At 44.1% G+C, this 27058-nt stretch overlaps 1 protein-coding gene across 1 annotated transcript in view; it reads right to left on the bottom strand.

The window, feature by feature from the left end:
* Positions 1-27058, bottom strand: part of robo1 (roundabout, axon guidance receptor, homolog 1 (Drosophila)) — a 371682-nt gene that overhangs the window by 5320 nt on the left and 339304 nt on the right. The window contains 20 exon segments of the mRNA XM_034700847.1: positions 56-546; positions 1241-1471; positions 1754-1898; positions 3053-3169; positions 3875-4258; positions 6185-6339; positions 8061-8103; positions 9614-9640; positions 12523-12723; positions 14738-14909; positions 16547-16668; positions 17544-17775; positions 19452-19573; positions 19681-19847; positions 19935-20103; positions 20344-20425; positions 22322-22527; positions 24124-24295; positions 24498-24622; positions 25585-25593. Of these exon segments, the coding sequence (XP_034556738.1) occupies positions 56-546; positions 1241-1471; positions 1754-1898; positions 3053-3169; positions 3875-4258; positions 6185-6339; positions 8061-8103; positions 9614-9640; positions 12523-12723; positions 14738-14909; positions 16547-16668; positions 17544-17775; positions 19452-19573; positions 19681-19847; positions 19935-20103; positions 20344-20425; positions 22322-22527; positions 24124-24295; positions 24498-24622; positions 25585-25593 (3372 nt within the window).

Below are 27058 nucleotides of genomic sequence, written 5' to 3'. Positions count from 1 at the left end.
TAAATTAGCAGCAACAACATTTATTGTGGATTTAACAGACAACATTTGAACCTACCTGAAGCCCCTCCCACTTCATGGCCTTGTGTGTTGGGATATTTAACCCGAAGGGCTGAATACTCTGCCGCTGCTGCAACGGCTTGAGCAAAGTCAGCATCAGTGAAGAAGGATCCATCTGATGAGCTGACGGCACTGGACCTCCCTGAAGAGACATTATCCTCTTCAGAGGCCGACCCCCACCCGTTGATCATGGAGCCGGTCACCGAGCTCTCCAGGTCGCCCATGCTGGACGCCGGTGTCTGTTCCAGCCCTCGTAGCAGCAACCTTCGCGGATGCATTTGGGGATGGTGGGGGTGTGTGTGGGGGTGGGTGTGGTGGTAGTGCATCTTGGCCACCTCTGCATCTGTCTCATCACCCTCCTCTTCTTCCTCTTCCATTATATCATCGTCCTCCTCCATGCCGTCAGTGTCCAAGGCCAATGGGCTGGTGATGTATCCATATGTGTGTGAAGGAGAATGGGGCCGGGGAGGGGGGCTCACAGCATGGCGCCTGAAAGAGGTGACAAACAAACAGGATCAGAATCTGATCAATTATCAAGGGACCCTAAAGTTCACTTTAAATACACTAGCCAATTAGCCAAAGGTGAAATGTTGTACTTGAAGTTAATGCTAATTATTTCCTGTGGTAGACAAAGCTCATTAAAGTCACCTGAGAGGGTACAGCTATGGGGATAAAAATCTCAGCAGTGATGCAAATTTGCATATTTTTTTAATTTTGAAATACTTTATTTTGTAGGTCAAGCCCAAATCTAAGATGATTTAGTCTCTTTGTGGCCTAACAAGACATTTTTTAGCAGATGTTCTCCACAGATAGATAAACACAATGATTTCACCTTGAAAAAAAAAGGAATAAATCCAGACCGTTATGTATTACTTATTTCAAAGAACCCTTCAAATCTCTGCAAGTTGATTCTTATGCTGCACTGAAGTGAAACAAATTGCTCCCCTGTAGGTGGGAAATAAATCTGAAAGCAAAGATATGCTTTTGGAAAGAGGCCAACAGTGCTTTGCAATATGCAGACTTTGGAATTAATGAGCTAAAACATGAAAAACACTGGTTGATATGACATACTGCGGAGCTCATGTTGCTCTGTGAAGCTTTAAAGAATAGATATATTCCCTGACTAGTCTATAGTCCTGCATGTTAAGATCTTGGTTTAATCTATGATGTCCTGTAGGTGCACCTTCGTTCATGGCTGTCTGGTGCGTCCTGAAGCATCGGCTGCATCTCCTCCTGTGGTGAGGGGGTGAGAGTGGCTGTGGACTGGTGGCTATAGGATACAGCAGCAGGTGAGGATGCTGCCCCTCTAATGGGAGGAGTGGGTCCTCTCTCCATCTCCTCTTCCTCCTCCAGCTCGTCTGGCTGCAGGTACATGTGAGAGGGGGGCATGGGGCACTGCATGTCTGGGTCACAGCTGCAGAGAGAGAGAAAAAACAAGCCTCATTAACTTCATATCAGTCACAGGAAACATGCATGTTTTCATATACTGAAGGTAGAAAAACATGCACTAAATATTCATGCCATCCCTCTATCGAGGTTTGACAAGAAGCAGGCGCTAATAGATAGGAAACCCTCAGGGGCAAATAGCTGCTAGGTTGTGAGAAACAGGAGAAAAGGCAGGAAGTAGTATTTAAATATAGAGTGTGCATGCCTGTCAGATTGTCTGTGTCTTTGTGTCTGCGCAGACATGTCCCACCTTTCTTCCATGGATAAAGAATACTCCTCTGTGCTCCGGCTTGGGGGTGGGTTTGCAGGGGGAGGGGGCAGGAGGTCAGCCCAATTCATTGTGCTCTGTTTGGGTAGTTTGGGGGTGCGCACTCCCTTCTTGTGACCCTGACTCCCTGCTCAAAAACAAGGAGAAAAAGGCACTCTGTCAGTCACAAGACGCTTACAGACACACTAACTTATATTCACTCTGTGTCTGAAAAACACATCAATTATTAATGCAGAAGAACTCACAAGGTAATGAGTAGGGAATCGACAGCAGATAAAATGCTTTAAACAAGACTGGCTGACAGAAAAAAAAGATAATTTTACACATAAGAGTGCAAAGGCTAATTCAACTCTCCACTTTCTGCAAGTTTGCACACACACCCCTTGGTTATTCAATGATGGGAAATTCTATAAAACACAGTTATTCCCTACAGCGATATTACCAAGCACCAAGAGTAAAGGTAGAGAGAGAACGGCAAAAAAAAAGCCCAATTAATAGCAAACTATTAGAATAGTGAACCAATGAGCTGTGAGGTGCAGTGAGCATTAAAGGCTTCTCCTTAATGGCTTGAACTTCAAACGCAATATCAGAATGGATACATGGCATTAAGGTGGCAGTGTTGCATGCCGCCTGCAATGTGTTATCATTTGTCCTTGTCCACAGAAAGACATCGAGGCCCTGATGAAATTAGGCGGCTGCATACTGGAATTAAAGCAAAGCCAATTAACGGAAGCAATGCAAGGACAAAGAAAATGAAATAAAAAGTCGTAAAAAACAACAAAAAAAACTGAATTGATTAGAATCATCCTTTTATCTCATTTTCTCATTCACTTAGATGACATGGTACTCCAAATACATAAGGATGAAGCAAAACCCCAGCATGGTGCTTTGTTTGGAGGCATTTTTGTCAGCTTCCTTTTTCTTTGTATTTGGCATTTTTCACTTTCTGAAGGCATCTCCCTTTCAATTTGTCTTCAAGATAGGCTGACATGAAAATTAATCAAATAGCCATTCTACAGCATGCATTATTATCATCTCAAAGTGATTTGTTGCCTTTGAACAAAACTGGTATTCTCCAGCTCAGCTGGGGAGGGAGCGTGTGTGAATATGTGATTCAATCACAGTAATAAAAAGCATTGTCGAACACTTTGGCAGTTAAATTGAAAAGGAAACATTGAAATATAAACTTTAAGAGAGAGAGAAAGTGTAAAGAATGTTTTTAGAACATCTGATTTGTCTTCCCTGGATTAATTCTTGACCAAAATGCAAAAACCATCTTACCTGAGGTGCTACTGCTGCCTCGGTCAGAGCTGTTGTAGGAGCCTCCAGTGTGGCTGTCATGTGTCTGGTTGTAGGGAATGGTGGCTGGCATGGGGCTATCGCCTCCTCTGTAGCGGTCTAATGAAGTGGAAAAAAATGCATGGTTGGAACAACACTAGGTAGACATTTTTAGCTCCAAACCTTTTAACTAAAACTCAACATATAAATAACAGCAGTTAATCAGGAGGGAAACACACTTCCCAATGGAAATGTGAAATTATTCCATGAGATGACATAACACTGAGCAGACTGCAGAGTTACGTGTTACAAAAGGCATGCACAACATGCTGTATAATTTTAGGTGAGTATGTGAACACATGCAACATCCAAACAAAAATCTCAAAACTATCACACCAGATGTTGTTCCTCTCTGCAGGTACAACCAGGTGATGATAGCTTCGTTCAAAGCGCCTAAATATCCAAGAGTTATCTTTGTCTTTCCTCAGAAATGTGACACCAAAGATAAACCCTCACACCTGCCTTCATCGCAAAAAAGACTACCCAGATACTGACGACAGCAGTTCAGGCCTGGCAGAGATTACAGATGATTGCATGGAGGGTGATGAGGGGTTACATGAATGCCGCACAGACAAGCAGAGAGAAGAAGCGATGACGCTTATGTTGATTGAGAAGGAAGGAGACGGGAACAGGGAATATATGAGCATGAAACTTTTCTATAAGCGTCCGAGGAAGAGATTAAAGAGCCAGGAGAGAAAAGTGGGGAAAGCCAAATGGAGAGAGATGATGGCGCGGGGCTGGCTGCTGGGTATTCCACACACTCACCCTTGTTCAGCTTGTTTTGCTCCATGATGTTGTACTGCAGCTGGGAGCCCATTTCGTGCTTCTGCTGCTGGACCGGGGTTGGCTTCCAGCAGTGTTTCTCATTTATCTCCCCAAGTCCTCCTCCTCCTCCGCTCCCTCCGGTCCCTCTGTCTGAGTTGATGTTGTTGCCCATGATGGCGGATTGAATGAGCTGGGTGGTGGCGTATGGCGTCGGCTGGCCCCCTGGACCCACAAAGCGGCCCTCTTTCAGGTTGGGGCTGTTGAATGTCTTCATCTCATTGATCTTGTTGGACAAATCCACGTCTCCGTAGACTCCTGACTCTGGCACAATGAGGTTGGTCTGCTTGTTTTCCATCTGGTTGTTATAATTGGCGATGCAGTCGGCTGGAGAACATGAGCAGGGTATTTAGTCAATGTTGTCTGCTGATGATCAGCTCCGCTCAGCAGCAATGTGCCAGGGCAGTAAAAGCTTTAAAACAATAGAGCTTGATCTGACCTGCTGCCGAGCTGAAAGCCTTTATTTGAGCAATGTGAGACACATTTAAATTCTGATTTCAAGCTTTTGAAAGGGAGAGACATTTCTATTTCGCTTTAAAATCTCAGTTATGCTTGCAAAATGATGATCTTCTTTAGATGAGTGACACAGGTTGTATTACACCTTCCCGCTCAGCCTCTCCCATGACTCAATGTGGGTGTCATCTCTGTTCTTTCCCATCTGACAGCGGGGGCGTCTTTGCTCATTGAGAGGGACAGAGAGACATGTCTGTATCAAAGACCTGGAATGGGGCGTGCAGTAAAAGCACAGCTCCACTGACAGATCCAATTTTCCCTGGCTCATAAAATATTCAAATCCTCCAGCAGATCTGAGAGCCAGCCTTGCGGTAAATACCAAGGACGGCCATAGGTGCATGCTGCTTGTGCTGCGCGCCTTGCATTTCAGCAGCACGGCTCGATCAGCTCGACACTTCAAAGGTTGATGTGTGAAAGCGCCCCTATGGCTGAGATAAAGGGACATTAACTCCTATTTCTTTGCTCTGTCACCTCGTCAGTGATCCTCTTAATGTTCACAGAGTTTAGGTTTGGCACACACACAAAGCATGCGTCTGGCAAGCTCCTTAGTGTCATACAGCGGGGCGTCATGCGAAGAGTGAGGGCTGCCTTTAGCCTGTTATTCCCTGTTAAACATCTCACATCATGTTAAGGTAGAGTTAAACACTTCAACCTCAGAAGAAGGGTGATTAGCACAGAGAGAAAACTCAACCTGATGACTATAAAGTCTACAGAATGAATTATTAATCCTCCCTGGGAAAGGTTTGAAGTAATGAGAAACTATTGCAGGGCTGGATGGATATTAGGCCAAACAGCTGGGTAGGAATTATGGGCTGCCCTTAAAGACAAAGTCCCAAAGTGCATAATTTAGAACATAAAGCATTTCATTGCAGTCCAAGTTTCTGAGGAAAGGGTTAGGTCAGAGCTAAAAATTAATAACATTAAGTCCTGTGTCATCCAAGCTGAAGTTTTTGGCCTGAAGTTTCACTTTGTTCTCCTCTCAAATAGGGCAGAGTTTGTGTGCTCATAGTTGATGTTGTGGAGATGTAGTGTGTGCTTCTGTTTGTTTTAACTCCAATAATGCTGAAAAGCCAAAAGGCCATCTGCTGTTCTATAAGTGTCTTCCCCTTCTCTCCCTCGCCACCTACCCTACTTTACATGCTTTTCTTCTTCTTCCTTTTTAGTGTATGTTTTGCATACACTTATTCTTCATCCCTGCATCCTCCTCCCTTCCATCTGCTCCTCCAGGTGCACCTCCCTCCCTCTATCACTCTCTCTGCCTCTGCTTCTGGCCACCGTCTGCAGTCCAGCCTTGACCCCTTCGCCCGCTGCACATTTCTTAAATAACTGAGCACTTAGGGGAAATTACATTACTGGCTATAACAACAGTATGGAAATCAGCAGAGCAATTCGATTAGCAACAGAGTAGAGCCATAAGCCCCCTCTCAGTGTGCTCCTTTTATTTCCTGCCTAAAACAGCTCTACTTTAACCTCTGATAAATCAAACACACAAGCACACAGGCTCTCTTAATCCTAATATTTCTCCAGGTATTTCTGGTGGAGACCTGCAGAAAGGAGAGATACACAGAACAACTCTCCAGGGAGCTAACCCAGATATCAGATTTTACTTCCTTTTTCATTGTGGATTCCCCCAGCTCCCACATTTCTTATCTCTATAGTTATTTTGTCAAGGACTTCATCGTTGGGTTTTGAGGGGAGTGTTTATTTTGGTAGTTGTATTGAAGTGTCGACAGCACATACCTGGTCGGCTGTATGTTGCCAGGTTGCTGTCGCTGTTGCCGTTGCCCGCGGTGCAGCAGTTGATGCTGCAGTCGTTGTGGTTGGAGCAGGAGTTGGGCCATGTGTCAGCTAACCAAGGCTGTGTGGCTGATTCTCCAATGTTCAGCAATCCAGGCCTGAAAAAGGAAGAAAACTTGGTCTAAATGTTTAACAATAGTAAGAGACTAAGCCAAAAACCACAATGACATTTATGTGAATGAACTGAAACACCCGCAGAACATAATATTTGAAAGAGAAGATTATGTGGTGTTTATTTATCCAGCAGCTAAGAATAGGAAAAATAGAAATCCGGCTTTACCACTTCTTGCCTTTTGGCCAAACACATACAAACACATATACACATCCAGGCACAGAAGCCTGGGGAGCACATTAGAGAAAAGCCCAGCTAAATAAATTGTGTGTGCTTGACTTGCCCACAGCCGATGACACTTTCCCCGAGCCCTCGTGAGCATTAGCGATCCGCATGGATTAGACAGCCAGATAAAATTCACTCCCAATGTTGCAAAATATACGTCATGAACACCCAGTGAACCATGAACGCTCCATCAAGAACCCGTGGTGTCACACAATATCTCTATCATTGAAAAAGTTTTTTTTTTAGCTGTAAAGGAAGGAGGAAGTGGAACTGGAGCACCAGAAGAGAAACCCCTGGTGGACCAGTCACCGCCCGGCAATCCATCTTTATTGTTTCCACGTCTTGCTCCTGTTTCTGCAGCTTTAATCCCAACACAATGCAGGATCACTTGTTCAACAGGGATGTACTGTACATCCTGACCCCAGGCCAGCCATTGAGAGTTAAAGGAGCTGAGAATAAATAGCCTCCTATTGCTCATGAAATGAATCAATCTAGCATACAAAGAGAGAGCAGGGCCGTACAATGTTTCACCATTCAAACCTCCACAGAACGACTCCCAGTTTGCATATCCCAACACTGCATTACAGATGAATTACAGTTTCCTTTTTCCCACCCAAATGGCTCATTTCTTGGATTCGTTTTGGGTAATGAACACATTTGTCTTCAACAGCTAAATACAATCTCACAATAGCTCCTCAATCAAGCCGGCGTGCAGTTGTGTGTTGATATTGAATGGCCATTGTCTTTGTGCAGAGCTGACACAGCCTTACTGCATATGGGACTCAATCATAATATAATGTATATGGATTTACTGCTGATGGCTCCCAGTTAACTAATCATTAACATACAACTAACACCTAAATGTACACATACAATAACAACAGGAAACAAATAAATGTACTTTCCCCCTTTTTTTTGGTCTGCACTCAATTTTCACCTCTCATAGCTGTATGAAAACATGCCAAAACCCATCCAGGGTATCTACAAATTAGTGTTAGCACGTTGATGCAGTGTTTACAGACTCTAATTATGTACAGTGTCACTGTTTGTGCACAATGCACCATTCCACAGCATGAAGAGGTGTGTCTTAGATTCTGTGTGTGTGCACGGATCTCCATCACTGTATGAAGGTGATGCTATGGCACAGCCTTGTGGTTGGATGTGGATTTCCACCATATAGGATGAGGATGGGCTCCTAGTAGACTTCATGGGGCTTTGTTCATGTTCTAACACACTAAAAGCACTTTCTTACCACACCTCAGCTCTGCTGCTTTACAAAGTCACAGCACTCCCCCTAGTGTTTGTTGATGGGAAGTACACGTGCCCATCCCTACTCATTTGATCAGTCTATTCATTAGGGCTTGGTTTTCTGATTTGTCTCTTATTAAATGCTTAATCATCATGCAAATTCTACATAGATTAATTGAATTTGAAATGTGATGATACAGAGAGTCATTATATATGAAATAATACAAGTCTTACCTTCCAGCACTGCTTACGCCCTCTCCTCCTCTCTGATATGCCACTGAAAAGAGAGAACAAATACATTTATGACATGATTTCACCAATATTACTACTGTCATCACATATGTTTCAAACAAAGTCAACACAACGTGACTTTATTCTAAATGTTCTGTTTGTGAGCTATGCTGTTCATTCTAGTTTTTGCACGCATGTGAATGAATGTGTGTGGCACAGTTTTGGGCTGAGTCTCTCTCTCGCACACACACAGCAGACAGCAACAGGAGCAGGAGGAGGATGTGTAAGAGGCTTATGAAGAACAGAGATGCAGAGCTCTTTGGTTTCCTGGCTCGGGTTCAGCCTGTTTGAAGCTCCCTGTGCTGCAAGTTGGACTCTTTCATGGAGCTCTAAGCTGCCGGTGTGTGAAGGAGAGATAAACTTCCAACTTTAATTACAATCTCCTCCCTGAGAGGAGAGCGGATGGGAGAGGGAAAGGTAGGGCCTTAGCTGTGTCTATTCCTTGTCTATTTTTTTCTTAACAGGAAGTGTGCTTTTGGTGTTTGAATGCAGCTGGAGGAGTTCTCAGATTAGCTCGCTCTGATGCGAACCAAAGGGTCCTGATCTGGTTTGAGATAAAGATCGGCGTTATGCCCTGCAGCGCTCTGGTTGAACATGGGATACAAGCACAAAGATCTGTTTCTTAAAGAGACAGAAAGCTAACCGCAAATACAAAGAGTGTGTGCCACCTGAAAGATTTCCAACAGATCTTAAATCAAGCTTGTTGATGATAAATTATTCTACCTGATTGCAAGCCTCCAGGCAGTCAGGAACAACACTGCTACTGTTTTAAAAGGGACCTCTGCACAGACAGGATCATCCAGTGTAACCACAAACATAAACTGTGAAGTATTGTATCAGTTCTACTTCCTCTCATCCTTTCACTGTTTCAAACTTGCTATTTCATTAAGCTGTGCCAGCACAGCTGACACACCTATGGGGAACAAAGAGCTAATTCAGATGATGAAAGAAAAAGGAGAGTACTGTAAATACAAACTCACATAGAAAGAAAGAAGACAGAGACCCACAGAGGGATAGTTTCTTTTATCTGCTGTACACTGTGTCACTTTAGCTGGCAGATAACCTCCTAAGCTCGGCTGCCGCTTGCCTATCTAATTGGCGTGTTGGAGTGCTGGTGATGTGTCATCCTCTTAAATCCCATCTAAGGTTGCCAGCAGCTCTTTGATCAAGTTACCACTAGTTTTAACAGCTTCTCAGTAGTGTGGCATCCCTTCTCCTTAATCATTACATTCTGACATGACCCAAAACATTCAACGGAACACTTATTTCTTGGTACATCTTCAAACTGTGTCAATGATTGGCTGCTTTCATTGGTGCGCATTGAGTGTCCCTGGCTGACTTCTTCACAGTCAATAGCTTTCATCACTCTCTTCTGGCTTTTAAATGACATGTTTCACAAATATAGGGGGAGAGGCTAGTATGTATGTGCTGTACAGTGAATGAAATGAATAAAAAACAGTCATTTATTGTGAATGGAGAGTAAAAAAAAATCTTACCTGTAGGTGTGAAAGTAAAGGATGGCACTGTTTGGAGAGAGGGAAACAGGAACAAAATGACTCTACAATTCTGGTACGTCAGCAGTGTTGAAATACTTCCTGGTACATTGTTTGTATCTATAATCAACACATTATGTCTACTGAAAAAGAAAGTACATTGGGGCTGTATTCACACGCTACTCGCTGCCCCCTAGACTTTGATCCTGGCAGACATCTCTAGAACCCAACCGAGGGAAAGTGAGTGTTGAGCCAGCTGCTGGTTTAAATCCCAGCCCAGACTGTCGGAGGCATGCTGGGCTGGGGTCACACACCGGGGAGATATTTGTTGCTATCTCTAACACTCAAGTCATCACCCACACAGCTCAATTACTCACACTTTGGCACTGAAAGAGCCCTTATGCAAAACATCAGCCTTCTGCAGGCAGATTCTGAGGAGTCTGCTGGGTATCTTCTTATAAAATGCATTCTGTTTGTTGTTGCCTGCTTTGATGTGGTGAGGAATGCTACAGTATGCATCGCAGTTGATGCAACATTGTACCAAGCTGAAAGTCATCCAGTGCACTGCCTTAAAATGTGCATTTTTAGAAATGTTGCTTTCAACCTTGAGTTTAAGCATGTGAGAAGAAATACACAGCTGTTGTCAAATTTTCATTTCCTCAGACAACTTTTTGATATGAAACGAGCCAAAAAATGACCCCTGAATGCCACAGCTGTCATATCATGTCTGAATCTGTCCTCTTTGTGCACAAACAGGTCCAAAGATAGGAGAAGTTGGATGACTTTATCTGTGTGATGAATGCCTTTGAAGAGGAGACAAACTAACACGTTGTGGGCAGTCTATGAGCAACACACACGTGATTGAAATACATTAAACTTTCAGTATACACACACAAGACTGTCACCAAAGTTTAATCCCCAGCTAGAAGAAGCGGAAACTGAGCTACGACTCTTTCCATTTTTGGGTTGCTGCAATCCCAGAGTTTTTATTTGGATTATTGCGCTTGAAAGATCTTTTTTTCCAAAAACTTCTGCATGTGGATTGCACAGCATTTCAGAATGTTTCACTTTTAATGCACACCAACCACAAGGTTTGCATTAAAAGTTCTAAAGAAGTAAGTTTTATGAATTATCCTTTTGGGAATTTTCAAATTTGAATATGCAACACTTGAAAACACTGTGGTACAAAGATGAACATGAACAAATGTCTCAATTCAGCCTATTTCACTCCAAGGGCAGATTGTTGCTTCATGTGGTTGCAATTATGCTCCTTTCAAAACATTCTTAGTTACCAGTTCCAACAAAGACTGAGGCCTCTTGTGGTCTGGGTGCACCAAGAGGAGGAGGAGGAGGCGGAGGGGGCACGTCTTCCTACTGTGCTGGCTGTGCGAGTTTTCGTGCGTACACAGCAACATATAGTATCAGAGGGTAACCTCAGCCTACACAGATTTTTTCTGCCACCTGGCCTCAGATCCTCAGTGCATTAAGTTTTTAAAATGACTACAGTGTGCTGAAACATTCTTCCTTAATATCCTGTTGTTTGGTTAAAGTCGCTGTTTTTGTTGTGAGAATTCCAAATTTCCTTCCCCAGAAATTGCATTTGTCACATTTTACCACAAATAAACTAACATAGAATTTTAAATTTAAGATTTGTCTTAGAGTGGATGCTAAAGATAATATAAACTAGGAGAATAGCCACATCTTTTGAACTCTATAAAAGACACTGGTATGTGTAGAGGCTGTTAAAGACCACAGAGCCTTAGGAAGAGCTTAGATGATATCTCTCACTTTCTCATGACTTACAATTCCCACCATTAGCACGACTCCAAAAGGTCCCAAACATCCATAACCTTTGTTTTCTAAGTGACAGCTACAGATTAGCAGCAGCTAAGTCAGTCTATTGTCTTCGTGTGTCTCCAGGTCGAAGGGAGGATCTCCTCTAACCTTGGCAGGCAGCGGTAAACCTGAGCCCAGCAGTGAGGCTGGTGCAGGTTGTGCTCACAGGCAGCAGCTGCACAGCCCAAGGCCACACATTGAGCCAGCCCACACATAAATGAGTGTCAGAAAGAAAGGCTAATAGCTCTCTTTATTCTGGAACTATTTTGGGCAGGGGTTGGGAGTGTCGTGAACCCTGTCACTGCGACTCAAGTCAGGTAAAAAGTACACTGGGTTATGCTGTGGTCGCTCTAAGAGGGCTGAAACAGATATGGAAGGGATTTTATTTCATTTCAAAATCACCCTGTTAAGTAGAAACTATTAACAAAATTGTGCAATGCTTGACTTGTTCGTTTTAAAAGGTCCCTCTCGGAAAAAGACAACAAGTACTTCAAGCGTGTGAAAATGTCAGTGTGTCCTTGATAAAGCAGGATTATAGCGAGACACTCTCTCTCTCCCTCCCTCTCTCTCTCTCTCTCTCTCTCTCTCTCTCTCTCCTCTCTTTCTCAGCATAGTCAGAGAAGGGAGTTGCTAAAAGGGGGGAGTTGTTGGACCTCAAAATGTACTTTACTGAAAACACTCTTCACACACGCTCACAGAATCAGTGTGACAGAAGTATGAAAGAGAAATAAAAGACGTCTTCATGCAGCACTCTCAGCGGGGGCTCACATCACATCTTAAAGTACTCGACTGGAGAGTATTTTCACTTAGACTTCACCTAGAGCGCTCTACAAAGACGTCTTTCTGCGAGTGACGGGCGGGATCTGAGGGAGGGCTGGAAGAAGTTGGGATAAAGAGAAGATGGAGGGGACTGGCTTTAAACTGAAATAGAGTCCAACACTTATAAATATTGGATTGCATTTTCTCACCAAATTTTGAAACGGAGAGACTGACTCTACCCTAAAACCAGGTTTTCAAATTATAAACTCATGTTTATATTCAGGACTGAATGTGCAATGTTGCTCTTTTTCACTTACCCTTGCGTATGCCTGCATAGCTGGTGGAGAGACCATTCCTCTTCTTTCGGTGTCTGTACAACCAGATGCTGAAGACCATGAGGATGATCCAACAGGCGGCTCCTATTCCTGCTATAAAGGCCGGCTGCTTGACCACATCTGAGATCTGCTGGGACAGAGGGTTCTCGTGGACCACAGTCTCTGTCATCCGACCGGATGCGTCTGAAGGAAAGACAGAGGAGTCATGAGAGTAGGATTAGAAAGGGTAAAGGTGCATGTGGTGGTTTGAATCTGAATAGCACACAGTTGTTTAAAAAGTCAAATCAAGGAGAGAAGAGGATGAGAAACATTTTCAAACTAAACCTTAAACCTTGTGAGAAAGCCTGAAATAGGGGGATACATTTTTAAAATAAATGATGTCAGCATGGTGCGTAAATGTGAACATTCCTCTTTCGTCTTGGGCTCAAAAATATTCTTTATCTCAGTGGGTGTGTATGAGGCGAGGTTGTGAAAATGGAGTCGTTTCTCTATTATTCAAAAGGCTTTCATTGCAAATCCCAGTCAACAATGGCAGGTGAGCAGACGAAAGCAACAGAAGACATTCAAAGCGTAGCCTGCGTGCACAACACAAGCCTGATGGAGCCGGATAGGAAACCGCAGAGAGAGGCCTCATTTACACAGAGCAATGTTGGTTTCATAATCATATAAATAAACCCAATGAGATCATCCTCAAACCCAGACACCACAGTAATTAGCAAACTCAGGCACATCTGTGGAAAGCCGAGGTGTGAGCGCCTTGAAGCTGTTTCTGCTGTGAATGGCGGTGTAAAGGCTCCGTCTGCTCACAACAAGCAGCTCTCGTCTGTTTTTCTCATCTGTCTATTCTCTCTGTGCCTCTCCCTCATGCGTGAGACATGAAAGACTTCTCTTTGCGCCCCACCCCCCTGCGCCATTCCGAAATTTCTTGATGTTCGTGTTACTTTGTCTTCATCTCATTTTCTCGAGTCTTTCATGCTGCAGCCACTCATCTCTACCAACTTTCTGAGCCAGAGGCAAACACTTCCCCCCAATGAAACCAGCCCTCCGCCTGTACTCCTGCACATCCCTCTGTCTGGCTTTGTCTCAGTCACTCAGCTCTGTCTCCATCCGACTTCCTCTCCTCTCACTTCTCCATCCTCTCAATTTGTGGCTCAGTCTGGCCGAGTGTACCAAGCATGCCAATGTGACTAAGCAGCCCACAAGGGACTGTACAGGTACCCAGGCTGGGATGACGCATACAAGCTCTGAGTGTGACAAATGCATTTGGGTGGAGAAGCTGGTCCCTTAGGCGCATTGTTCCACTCCAGTGTTGGAACATGGCAACAATCACCACAGGAACTCTTAGAGGGAGAGAAATTGTATCAGTCACAGCTGATGCTTCTTCATGCCCATCCCAGCCCACTCAATCACACATTTAAAACCAGACGGACATCTCTCTCTCTCACTCTCTCTCTTCCTCATCCTGATATTCACATGTTTTTCATCCCTCCTGAGCGATCCAGCTCACTACTTTTGGGACAAAACCTGACAAAACATCTGAAAATATATGTCCGTCTCGACCAAAAGGACAAAAACAAGTCATTTATGTGAGGAGAAAAAGCCCACATGCAGTTTGCAACATGTTTCTAAGCATTACCAACATGTCATGTTTTTGCTCAGAGCGCAGGATTCATTATAGCCTTTGTTGTTCGAAGCAGAGCACAGCCAGAAGACATTGCATCCTTGACTGGAGAGCATAGAAGGGTGGGGCACAAGCTCAACAGCTCTGCCACACAGGAATTCAATGCACCCTTGTTGTAGCACAAATCCATTTCAGTGTACACAAAAGCTGCAAAGGTTCCCTGTCAGTCAAACTCATCACGCTCTTCCGTGTCAAAGCTGCTGATGATTGTAAAACAGTAATCATTTTAATTACAGTTTTTAAGCGTAGCTGTTGATAATGAAAGAACAGACAGGCAGAGGCTCGAACATGTCCGACACCTCAGAGAAAGGAATTACATAACTGATTACTTGGCAGTGAGTAACTCTTTACTTGGAATGCCTGGATTAATGCCATGATTATTTGTCATATGATTGGGCTTCATTCTGTAAAGATCGCCGGAGGACAAACACATTAAAACAAAATGTATTCACTAGAGGAGAAACAAAAATAATCACATGACCTCCCGAGAGAGAACTAAAGGCTGTTTGAACTCACCAAGCTGGAAGAAGGTGATGTCGCTCTTGACCCCTGGACCTGCCCCGGTGCCGGCCGCTACCTCCACACTGTATCGGATCCCAGGGGCCAGACTGGGAATCAGCAAGGAGAAGGTTGAGCCGTCCACTGTGCGGTTGATGTGGTACCTGCTCTCATTCCCCAAACACCAAACCTGCCATAACAGAAGCGAACAGAAGATGAAGATTGAGGCCATGATATGAGGGTTAGTGATAACATTGAGTTTGGTAGCTGCCACCAATCTGCGTCTCTATAATTGGTTTGTGCTGCTATTTCTCCGTTTCAGTGCACTGAGGGTATTACGTTACATCTCTGAGGTAGGAAAACATTTTACAGCATGCCTTTCTGTTTTACAGGCTCTGCTCAACACAGGGTCAGTATTAGCCGAGGTAGCCATAACACGGCTCAGTGTGGCCTTAAGCCCATGAAAAACAAATGGGGATCAGTAATCACCTCCATAACCCAATTTGAGCAGAAGCTAAGTGCTGTCACTCCCAGGAAGCAGAGCAGGCTGACTCAAACCAGGGTCACAAAGAGGCGCATACATTCACCTCAGCGTGGGGTCTGCAGACCTCCACATCCTGAAGTCCTGACACCCTGCTTTCTTTGCCCCCCTGCCTCCTCTCAAACAGCTAACCAGGTTATTGCACACACTACCTGGGGTGTGTACGACACGTGTGTGCATGTGCGCATGTTTGAACTTCTATGATGGAACAACAGCGTGCTGAAATGTTCTGTGTATCTTAAGAAATTCCTGTTAGTTTAAGTGCCGTGAGGGAGCGGGCTCTGTAATGAGCAGGGAACGCTCTGGAGCTGGACTTAAAAAGCATGAAATGACTGTAAATCCGATCACCTGGAAACATTTACCTGGAAAATTAACAGTAGCTTAACTTTTCAACTCGCTCTGCCTCATCTCCTCTCCTGCCACTGTAACCTATATTCCATGCAACACAAAAAAGGCTTTCTAATTAAAATACAAGCCTTCATCAGCATAATGAATGAGTGGACAGTGCAGTCCAGGTTGAGGCTGTTACAAAGGAGAGTACATTATCAGGTACGGAGGAGGAACGGAGGCGAAAAGAGAGCTGCTGTAGGCTGAAGAGTGTATTAGCAGAAGCTCAGAAGAGAGAAATGACTGGAATTATAATAATGCTCTGTCTCTTCATTGGTTTGTCCTTGGTCATTATTGTGATAGGTCGTCGTCCTTCGCTTCATTACACACACTATTACCTGCCTTTACATGGATGTCTCTATTAAATCCTATAAAACCTCCACTCAAGTTAAGATTTATGTGGCGTATGATATAAAATATTTGGAATGTTTATTTGCACAAACAAACTTTTAAAGCCTGCCCTGATCGTCAAGTGAGGTCAAACATTTAATCTCCATTATACACACAAGTATCTGTAATCACCGGCATTTACTGTCACATTAAAATCATTTCAAGACAGGAAGCCTTTAATAAACTTCCAAGAATTTGCTCCTCACTTCTATTTGTTCACCCTTAGAGCGCCACAAGATGTGTGACTCTACCAAGTCCACTAGATGGCACTGTTTCCCAATAGTTCTTCCTTTCCTCCCTTGTGTCTGAGTCTCTGTCATTCCACAGAGGAGGAGCATGGATGAGCGTACAAAGGTGTGCCTCAACCAGGAATTCATTACCTTTCCATGTCTGTGCATTGTCTCCTCCTGTGTTATCTGCATCCTTGTTTGTGTCTCCTTTGTGTCTCTATAATACAAATCCCCATCGCAAAGACCTAAGAGAGAGGCTGAATGTTTTTTGTGTGTTACCTTGTATTCCTGGACCACCCCATTCTGCTCTTCTTCTGGAGGGGGTTGCCAGGAGACCAGGACGGCAGTCCCATTGTCCCCGCTCTCTGTCACTGTAACCTCACGAGGAGGGGCGCTGGGTGCTGTGGGAGGGCAGACAAAAGAAAAAAATACACCTTCATACGTGATAGATTTTTTTTTTTCCATAACTGCATGCAGTCTCTCCCTGTCTCCTCTCATCACATTTAGCTGTCACAACTGCTTCTTTATCTCTGCATGAGACTGAAGCCGAGCCGAGAACAAAGGGCTAATCATGAAAATTAGGATGCTTTTATCTGAGAAGTGTGTTGTTTAATACATGTGCATTTGTGGGTGAATCAAAGCAAATAAGTGTTTTCTGAAAACAGCCTGGGAGTTATGATGACGGGGTGTATGGCGGTGTATAAAAGCCAACCTGTGGTCCAACGCTAATTAAACTAAAGTAATTATGAATGCAACATAAAAGACAATCGCAGCGTGAGTGAGTGTTGTTAAAATAGGCTTTTTTTGCTGATGGGAGAACAAACATAAATCTCCAAAAACAATTAACAAAATTGTGAATAAAGAAAAATCCAGCAGAAATATATCAAAACACTCCCACACATGCAACACACACACACTGCATTAAACACTCGGCTCTCACATTTCTCTTCACTGTTTGGTACAAATTAGAATTTGCAGTTGGATTTCAACCAAACCTCACGAGACTGCCACAACCACACCCTACGAGGAATCAGTTTAACACTTGCACTGGAGTGTTGTATCCATTGGGCCTTAAAAGAGCCCAACATCTACCCGAAGCATGCTTCAGTACACCACATTCGAACAGAACATAATCCTGCCCTCCCTGCCTGCTGTGAACAGCTGTTATATGCTCTCACACATGCAAGCTGTGCATATAAAACTGTGTAAACATGAAAACATGCATGCACACATACAGGCAGCAAAGCAAACTCGCAGGCACACACATCCCCCCCACCTTCTTCCAGCGTCTTGCCAATTTTGACATCGCTGTCTGTTCCCTGGAACTCATTGAAGAAGGGGCGGACTTTGAATTCATATGTGACTCCCTTGCGGAGCTGTGGCACGACAGCGCTGTCCTCCCCGGGGGTGCGGACCTCGAACACAGCCCACTCGCTCCTCTGAGGCCCCTCAGAAGAAGGCCTGTACATCACCTTGTAGCCCTGGATGTACTGCGACTGCTGCTCCGCCTAAGAGAAGGGTGGAACAAAAAGGTGGTGTCAGCTTGACTTCATTAGCATCCTCACAGTTCACAGAGGAAAATAATGCACTAGTGTGTTGGACTGTAGCATCTCTGGAGAGCCATGTTTTTTGTGCAACTGGTAGAGCAGGCGCTAGATGGAATGTGGTGCTAACTCATCACATCACCTCCTCATTTCACCATCCACATCTACATCTACATCTCTCTGTCTTTCTATGCGCCATTTGGAGCAGCAGCGATTTGTTCGAACCGCAGTATGAGGTCATCGGCCAGAGGTTCCTCTGAGTCTGGAGCTGGTTAAATAGGGCCCAGACTCCCAGAGCAGCCTGTCTCATCCTGTCCTGGTCTCCAGCGTACAGACTAGGAGGAGGGGGGAGAGGTTCTCTCTGCAGGGTAGTCTACCCATGTACCCAATGAGCCACACTCCATCTGATGGAGCTTTATGAGGAGGATAGTTATAACTTGATGGGGTTTGCCAAAGTTGCATTGTGCTCCAGCAAAGTTGAGAAAAGGCTTACCAGTATGCTAATATCCCTATGAGTCCCTGTGGAAGGCAAGCAGCCCTGGCTTGTAAAGATTTTAGTGATTTCTTTATCCCTCCCTGTAAAACACGCTGCCGGCTCAGGTGGTCTTCATTACCCTGAATACTGTGCAACCATTTACCACTACACAAAGGAAAATGTAAAACCAAGACACTCCACATTGGGAATAGATTTAAACCCCAAAGAACAAGGAAACTATAATGTCAGTCCACTTCATGTCGTGTGTTATTTTTTTCTGGCACATTCCAAGGAGACAGAGTAACTGGGCAGTAATGTTTTTAAATCAGTCTTGACATGTCAGTATCCTTTTCACATTTCCTCAGACCCATTCATCACTCAGTCTGGCACTTCATAATACCTGGGAATGTAGGGGTGGCCGTGTGTCAGAAGGCAAATAAAGGACTGGTCTTACCCCCAATGAGCTAACCACAGACTTCCATCTGTGTTAAGTAAGCAGCCTTGATAATTACTTGTATTGTCTAATGACCTTAGAAAAAACAATAACCACATCAGCTGTAAGTGAATATTAGTTCTTCATGTTTAATTTGTAAAGAAAAGAAACAGCACTACGAGCTGGAAGTTTTACTTCTCTCTCTCCCACCTATCCATTCGAACATCTGTAAACCATTTCCACTTAAGAGCATGAGTTGGCCGCCTCTTCCTTCTCACTTGTATTATTTTAACAGCCGTCAAGTGTTTCTAATCTAAAGGGGCACAGGCTGGCACGCCACACACTGCTGTATGGTACTGCTTGGCCTGCAGAATGCTGAGATCTGTAGTCTCGACTTTTGGGGGGGATGAGTGGTCCACTGTGGGCAGAGCTGCAGATTTTTGGGCTCCGGCCAGTTGACCAGTTCAGGCTTACGCCAGATGGACACTAAGAAGACTTGGACTGTGTTCCATGCTGCTCGCTGCAGTGTCCTTCCTCTGTTGGGTGCTAGGACGTTAGTGCATTAGCTAAGCTGAGTGGCCTGACAAATTGACCGTAGGCGTATCGCTAAACTAACCTCTGGTGCTCTGGCAGCTAATACTAATGATCCATATGGCAAACTCTAGCTGTCAGCAGCTGCCTGAAGAAAACAACTGATAAGGAAAAAGCATTGGAAGATAAAATGATACTCACTGTCCACTGCACCCTGACGGAGGAGGAGGAGAGAATTGTGGGGTTGTGCAGATGAATGACCACTTCTCCCAACTCTCTTTGGATCTGACGATGGTCAACCCCTTGACTTGTCGGGGGGATTTCTGAAGGTAGAATCAGAAACTTAAAAAATCAACAATCCTGTTGCAGAAAAATGAAAACACAACTGAACTGATATTAAGTTCACGGTGCCAAAAAAGGCAGTCCTCACCTTGTGTTTTCACAGCATCAGTGATAGGACTGGGGTCACTCAGCCCGTAGGCATTGGCTGCCCGTACTAAGAAGAGGTAGACTGCACTGGGCTTCAAGCCCTTCAGTACAAATGACTCTGTTTTCACATGCTCTGCCAAGGTCTGCCAGCTACTCCCTGATGCATGACTGAGGACACACAGCAGAGACAATTAAAGGTTTAATGCAGTCCAAGCAATTATATCATTCATTGATGATCCAGCTGATCAGTTTTACCTAAAGGCCTCTACGATATAGGAGGTGGGTGTGGCTCCAGCATTAAGGTTAGGTTTCCAGGAGAGGGTGACGGAGGTGCGGGTGACGTCGGTGACATCAGGTTTGGATGGAGCACTGGGGATCAAGTTTGGGTCTGTGGGTCTGTTTGGCTGGACTTGGACTCCGAACTCTGAATACAAAATAGGCAGAAGAGAAGGAACAGAAAGAAATGTGTAAGGAAGTGTCCTCCTGCTAAATAAACAAATGCATACAAAACATCTCAAAGCTTTCATATTACATATTTTATTCACTGTGTCCTTTTCAAAGCATAATTAACTTGTTATAAACATATCAAGCCACATAACTGTGCATTAGTGATTTCAAAATAGCTACTGATGGACTCGTTGTCTTGTTAATGCGTTATGCTTACCGTGGACCTCTAGATAGGCTTTCCATGATGCCTCTCCACTGGGCGTGGAGGCGATGCAGGTGTAGGTGCCAGTGTCACCAAGCTGGGGGCGTAGAGAGGAGAATATTTGGTTTAATGTAAATTATTTAAATGTGGGCCACAGTTTACTGAACTGATAGTTGTAGGCACATTGCATTTTTCTGCCTCTTGCTATCTCTCCCCCACCATCGCTGCTCTGCTTATTGACATTCTAGCGCAGTCTGTAGCAAGCAGCTGTCATTGCCTGATAATCTCAATATCATCTTTTTCATAGCAGAAACTGGAGGAAAGCAGCTGGAGAGGCCAAGTGGCAAAGCATTCCTAGTCAAATGGAAAAGATTTTCACAGGATCAGGGACTAATTGGAGACCTTTTTCTCCCACTACCCTCCCCCTGAGTACCGCACATGGAAGTGACTGCTCTGTGCAACAGATGTAGAGGAAATAATCTGTACTGAACATGTATGGTCAGTACCTTTACAATTTTAATGCTTGTATACATTTGTTGGGGAAAGTGGAGTTTAATGAAATGTTAAAGCCCAACATGCATTGGGATCGGTATTTCTTTTCATTTAAGTGGGATTTGACTTGAGAAAAAAAAAACCATAGAAAGCAGTGAGAGAACTAACACCTCTCTTTTGGAAATAAAATCTGTATAAGATCTGGATCTGCTTCAAAATGCAAATAGAAAGGGACAGGTTCATGTGCCAGATTTTTTCCCCTGTGCAAAAGCTCATGAGAAAATAGAGCTGGGAAAAAAACTGTTTCTTAAATAGAATATTTTGATTGACACCTTGATTTTGGATCAAGCCCAAAAACAAATCATTTGTTTCCTGGCTCTCCGCCTGTATTTCTTCCAAGTCTTGATGAAAACAGCTGACATATTTTGAGATATTAAGCTAGCTAATGAAATTATAAACAAAGCATAACCTTTTGGCAAATGAATAAGGCATATTTTCACAGTTTTGCATTTTTTAAGATGTCTGCTCTGTCAGCTGAAGTTAAAGTGAATAAGACAAATAAATATGTTCTGCTTTGTTGTTGTTGCATAGCAAGCTTGGAGCTACTGTGCTGGCGTGTGAGCAAACTGAGGAGAGAAAAACAGATAGGGATAAATCGCTTAATTAAGTGAGTGTGAACATGTCCTATCAGTGACCCTCGAGGTGCTTTTTCTCATTTGGCTTCTTTAGTTGAAATCCAGATACATGAACACTCTTGTGACCACATGAGTAAAATAAATTACCTCACGTATCAAAACCATCTTCATTAAAAATGTTGTCAGGGAGGAATGACGAGTTCATTAATGTAGAGTGCCTGCAGAGTTTACACGATTACAGCAGGAGGAGAGAGGGGTTCAGACGCATCCCCTCCTGCCTGCCTCACACCGGCGGCCCGATCGCACCGCAATCCTGTCACCACAAGACACGCCAGCATTCATCAGAGCACCGCAAACTGACGCGAACTCTGACCCTGTGACGCCTCCATCTGGAAGACACGTCAGCACCCCCTACTTGTCTCTCGCTATGCTTGTGTTCTGCATCACACACTCATGCACACACACAAAATTGCACACGGAACCTACTGTGCTTGCTGACTGACAGAAACTACAGACTGTTCGACTTCACAGACTCCATTTCAAACCCGCGACAACTGACTGACAGCACACTGAGGGATGGCTGCTGGCAGGAAACATATGCTTTATTTACCAACCAGCAGGGGTTCACCTGGCACATTACGGATGAGATACAGACAGCTTTGAAGTATATTTGAGTAAATTGCGACATTAAAGGCAGCCTTACAGAAAAACTTGATTGAAAGCATAATTATATTTTATGTTAATAACAAATACATCCAAACGAGTTTCAACCTTTATTGTATAATAACCAGCTCAGAATTCAAAAGAAGCATTCCCTGTGTTGTATGATTGTTTCGTTTGATGTTTTACATGTGCAGGTGTCTGACCTTTGCATAGCGGATCTGTAGTGCGCCTGTGTCCAACTGTTTGACCCTGGAGTCATGTGTGGACACCAAGACACCGTCCTTCCTCCACAGTATGGTGGGAGTGGGGTTTCCTGATGCCACACAGTTTAGGATAACTGTTCCATCCACAGCTACCGTCTGATTGGTCGGGCCCTGTCGGATAACCGGTGGCGGGCGGTCGGACACAACTGTGAATGGAAGACAAGGAGCAATTATGTGAAGCGGTGGAAAAAGACAAATTGGGTGTTTATGTGTTTCAGAAGGGACAGACAGAGGAGAAAATAATATCCAGCTTATGTGAAAATGCAGAACATAGTGAGAATCTGACGATGTAAAGTAAGCATGTGAAAACTGCAAGGCAAGTAGGAGCCAAATTGAATCCAATTTTTAAGAACTGGAAACAATTTTCTAATCATTCAGCAGCAGGAGTCGAACTCCGCCAAATAAAAGCAGCGTAATTAAAATGAAACAGCCTCGGATACTTCAGTCTTCTTGCCTCAGCTCTACCAGACGCCTGGCACTACCCTTACACGCACACTCGCAGCCAACAATCCCCCTCGTAGCCCATCCCCCCTCCAGCCATAAAACACAGAACGAGGGAGAAAATTCCTAAAACAACATCCAGCCCGAACAGACAATAATATGAGCGTGAGGATGTTTAAACTCCTCCTCCCTGCCTGTGAACCCCGGGTGTTCAACCAGTAAACATAAAAACAACAAAGACAGAGAAAGAAAGCATGCATTTGAAAGGAAAAGAAAAGCTGTAACACAGAGAAGGAAGGGAAGATGAGACAAAGGGAGAAGAGAGACTTTAATTGTATGCACCCAATAATTTTTTCATTTTTATTTTGTCACCACTGTGGTGTAATCCGTCATGTTCCCACTATAAGTTGTCTGCCTCCCTCTGATTATTATTATCGTTCATAGCACTATTGATGACCGTTGCTGTCGGCCCCACTGATTTACTAGCAACTTACATTCAGCAAGGAGCAATCACATTAACAGCTAACAAAGAGTAAAGGCAACACATAATGATGTATGTACGCGTGCATGGATCCTCAGAAGCACGCTGTGGTGTAATCTTTGGGTCTGCTTTGTCTTTGCTTTTGTGCCGGGCATGGTGCAATTACTAAAACATTGTCAGCATGACCTGTAATTACCAGATCTGCCTGCAGAGAAGTGGTGGCCTCGGAGCAGCCTGCTCACTTTAATAACTGTTATTATTATCCAGAGAGCATGACAGAACCGGAGAGAGAGAGAAGCGGATAGAGATGGAGCATACCATTGTAAGGCCTGAAATGAAGAAGGACACTCGGTAAATGAAGGGATGTATCTAGGTGTGTCGGAGACGAAATAATAGCTGGCCAAATCTCTGTGGGAATTCTGGAAATGAAGCCAAGGTTGGTCCACCGGGCTGATGGGGGATTGGCTAGCAGAGTAATTAGAGGACCCAATCCAGACCTCACCACACAGCCACAGTCTTCAACGGTAGACAGCAGCAAGCCAGCCATGGAATACCAATCCTGAGCCACGGTCTGGGTGCACAGGCACCAGAGAGTCTCTACCTCTGACAGGAACACATTGAACAGGCCAGACCAAACCTCACAAACCTCCATTGGGATATTAATACGCTCTGCAGCACGACCGCAGCCTTTCAGATGAACAGAATTATCCTCATGAGCCAAAGATTATCTGAGATACCAACATTTATCCAATCAAGTGTTCTCTCAGAGTTCCTCTAATTCCTTCCATGCAGAAACTTAGTCCAAAAGAAGGTTGCTTACCATCAGTGACCTCGAGCAGAGCCTTGGTGATGACACTGCCAGCTATGTTGAGAGCCTGGCAGCTGTAGTATCCCACATCTGAGCGTTCAGCATCAGTGATGGTCAGATCCCCCGTCTGAGATACAGAAAACCGGCTAGAGGGCTGAGGAGGCTGGTAGGAGAAGAGCAGGTTCTGTTGGGGATGAAATCAGATTCCACAAGTCAGACTTTTATTGGAAAGGATAGTTATTCAACTCCAAAATAAAAGTCCTTTCAAGGGAACAATGCCCACAAAATTGTTATTTCCAGAGCTTTGGATGAGTACGCTAGTATACTTTCCAAATGGATAAAGAGCATTTTGAATAAAAAACGTCATTCCAGTTTATTTTGTTTACCTGACTGCCTTCACGCTGCCAGAAAATGGCTGGCTGCGGGTTTCCAGTGGCTTCGCACTGGAAGGTGACAGTTCTGCCAACGCCAACCACCTGGTTCCTTGGTCTTACCACAAATGCCGGGGGCACTGGAGGACAGCCATGAGAATGGTTAGCCATTGAATAGACAAACATGCCATAGTTTGTTATTCTAGGAATCATAATATTACAGTTAGATGTAGTTTGGGTTATTCAAATAAGCGACAAAAGAACTTTGACTACAGCTATGGTGCCTGTATTCACAGGAATCAGGCTCATTTTCAAAACTTTGCATGGTGTGTGCACAGCAGATTAAACAGCACGCTGATCAAATTCAAAATGCAAGCATATTAAAGATGTAATGAATAGAAAAAACAAGGGTTACTACCCTGCCCCTTCATTTGCATGGGCAAGGGCATGAGCCATTAAAATCTACATGGAAATGGGGAATAAATTTGAGCCATCTGTCCATGCTGACACCCTCCAATAGCGCAGGCCTCGACCAGGATGCTGTATCCATGCATCTTAATGACAAATTCTATTTCAGACTAAGTATGGTGTGGTAGCTCAATGTCATCCATGCAGCTCTACAATAGCACTGGGCCTTGATTTTTCAATAAGCCATCAATGTGAGGTGACACATCCTGAATGTAGAGGTCAAGAGACAGACCACCTTTACTTTAAAAGGAATTTTGGACATGTCCTCAAATATCATAAATCTGCTGGCATTTTAATCCTTTCATACTGAGGCCTTGTTATGCATGGGGAGAAGCAATCTGAAAACTGTCATTTGAAATACAGACATAATTTGTCCCTGAATAAGACGGGGTGTTTGGTAATGCATAAAAGGAGCAAATAATAGAATTAAATGATGCAGCTTTACCTTGGAGGGCCCAAGCTGAGCATATTTTTACCCATTAATGTCCTTTTGTCACTGTTGCCCGTGACAACAGAAACATGAGAGCTGATTGGAGGGTGGAGAAGTGATGGGAGGTGGATGGAGAGGGGGGTTGTGACAGCTTCCTGTCTCTGTCAGGGCGGTGAATAGGTGACGGATGACATTTCAACTTACCAGACACGACTAAAAAGGAAACAAAAACACAACAACAAAAACCCAAGGATGAATAAATAAATAATAAACAGCATGACATAAAGAGGAGAGATAAGGAACATAACAATGTGATGTACATGGTAACAAAAAAATCATGTTTTAATGTTCTGTGAAGGAGAAAATATGTCATATTTGACCCCTCAGCTAAAACCCAAGGGCCCCCCTGATACATTCTGCGAAGAATAATTACCATAAATGATCAGGAATGCATTGAAAAACGCTCACACAAGAAAAAACTGATGAACATCTGATTCAACATTCTTTCAGAGTCTTGGGACATGTTCAAAGACAGGAAAATGCAGGATAAAGTGAGACAAAATGACAACAAGACCACACGGACAGGAAAACACACACAATGTAGATGTTTACGCTTAGTGACCTAATGCTTTGTGTATCTTTTCCCCTCTTCTTCCAGGTGTTGCGTGAAGGTGAACATCCCTGCACTCTTAATGAGGTTTAGAGCACCCCTGAGGGGACACACACAGCCCTGCAAATGTAAGCCTGCTTCATAAAACCACAAGGTGAATGTTAACTGTCACTCTTTGGCCATATATCTCCCTCGGCCAATCACTCACCTTATCTAATCTGTCTGCTTCAACGGCTCCCACGGAAACATAAACGCTGTCAGTCAGAGTAATGACCCACCCCTCCTTCCTCTCCCTGCTGGCCTTTAAAATGCAGATAAGACTCACATCAAACGCTCACAGAAGAAGACGCTCACCACTATCCATGTGTGAGAGCCCCTAGATGTACACAATCATGAGACCTACGCACCAATGAATACACAACCCCCCCAAAACACCTACACGCATGCATTCATGTGTGTCTAAGCCTTTAATGAGGTAACCCTACCTCTCCCATGCTGCTGTGATCACACAGATGTGGACCTTGAGGGAGAGGTGAGCCTTAAATCTGGCCACGCTACTTTGTTGTGGGCTTTCTGCTAGCTTGCAGCGCAGAGGGGAGTTACTATCAATAAACTGATCAGAGCGGCAGAGGAAAACACACTGAGTACTGTGGCCTCCAGCCCAGTAGGAGGCAGGCTATGTACCAAAGAGCATATCAGATATATTAATGGGGATTTGAGCAATGCTGCTGCTCTGTGGACCCAACATCAACACATGAGCAGGACTGCATGCAGAGGTTTTAGCATGATTAATAGCAGTTCCCATTGGGAGGTCTTTCGCATGCTTTAAATGATCTGTGCCTGCGAGAGTTTGTACAGTATATCAACTGACAGACAACTTTGTGTGGCAGTGAGTCCAGTGGGTTGAGAGAATGGAGAGACAGAGCCAGCATCACTGTGGTTCTATATGTGGCACCCAACCAGGTTTTGGTATTTATCATACCACTCAAGCTGCTGACAAGAAAGTTCCTCTCCTTCTTTCTCTTTTGGCACCCGCTCCAAGTCTCCATCCAGACCCTTCATATGGGT

The sequence above is a fragment of the Notolabrus celidotus genome, chromosome 14 (genome assembly GCF_009762535.1).
Source record: "Notolabrus celidotus isolate fNotCel1 chromosome 14, fNotCel1.pri, whole genome shotgun sequence".
Classification (NCBI taxonomy): Eukaryota; Metazoa; Chordata; class Actinopteri; order Labriformes; family Labridae; genus Notolabrus; species Notolabrus celidotus.
Note: the sequence above shows the minus strand (reverse complement) of the source record. Positions and strands in the feature narration are given on the sequence as shown.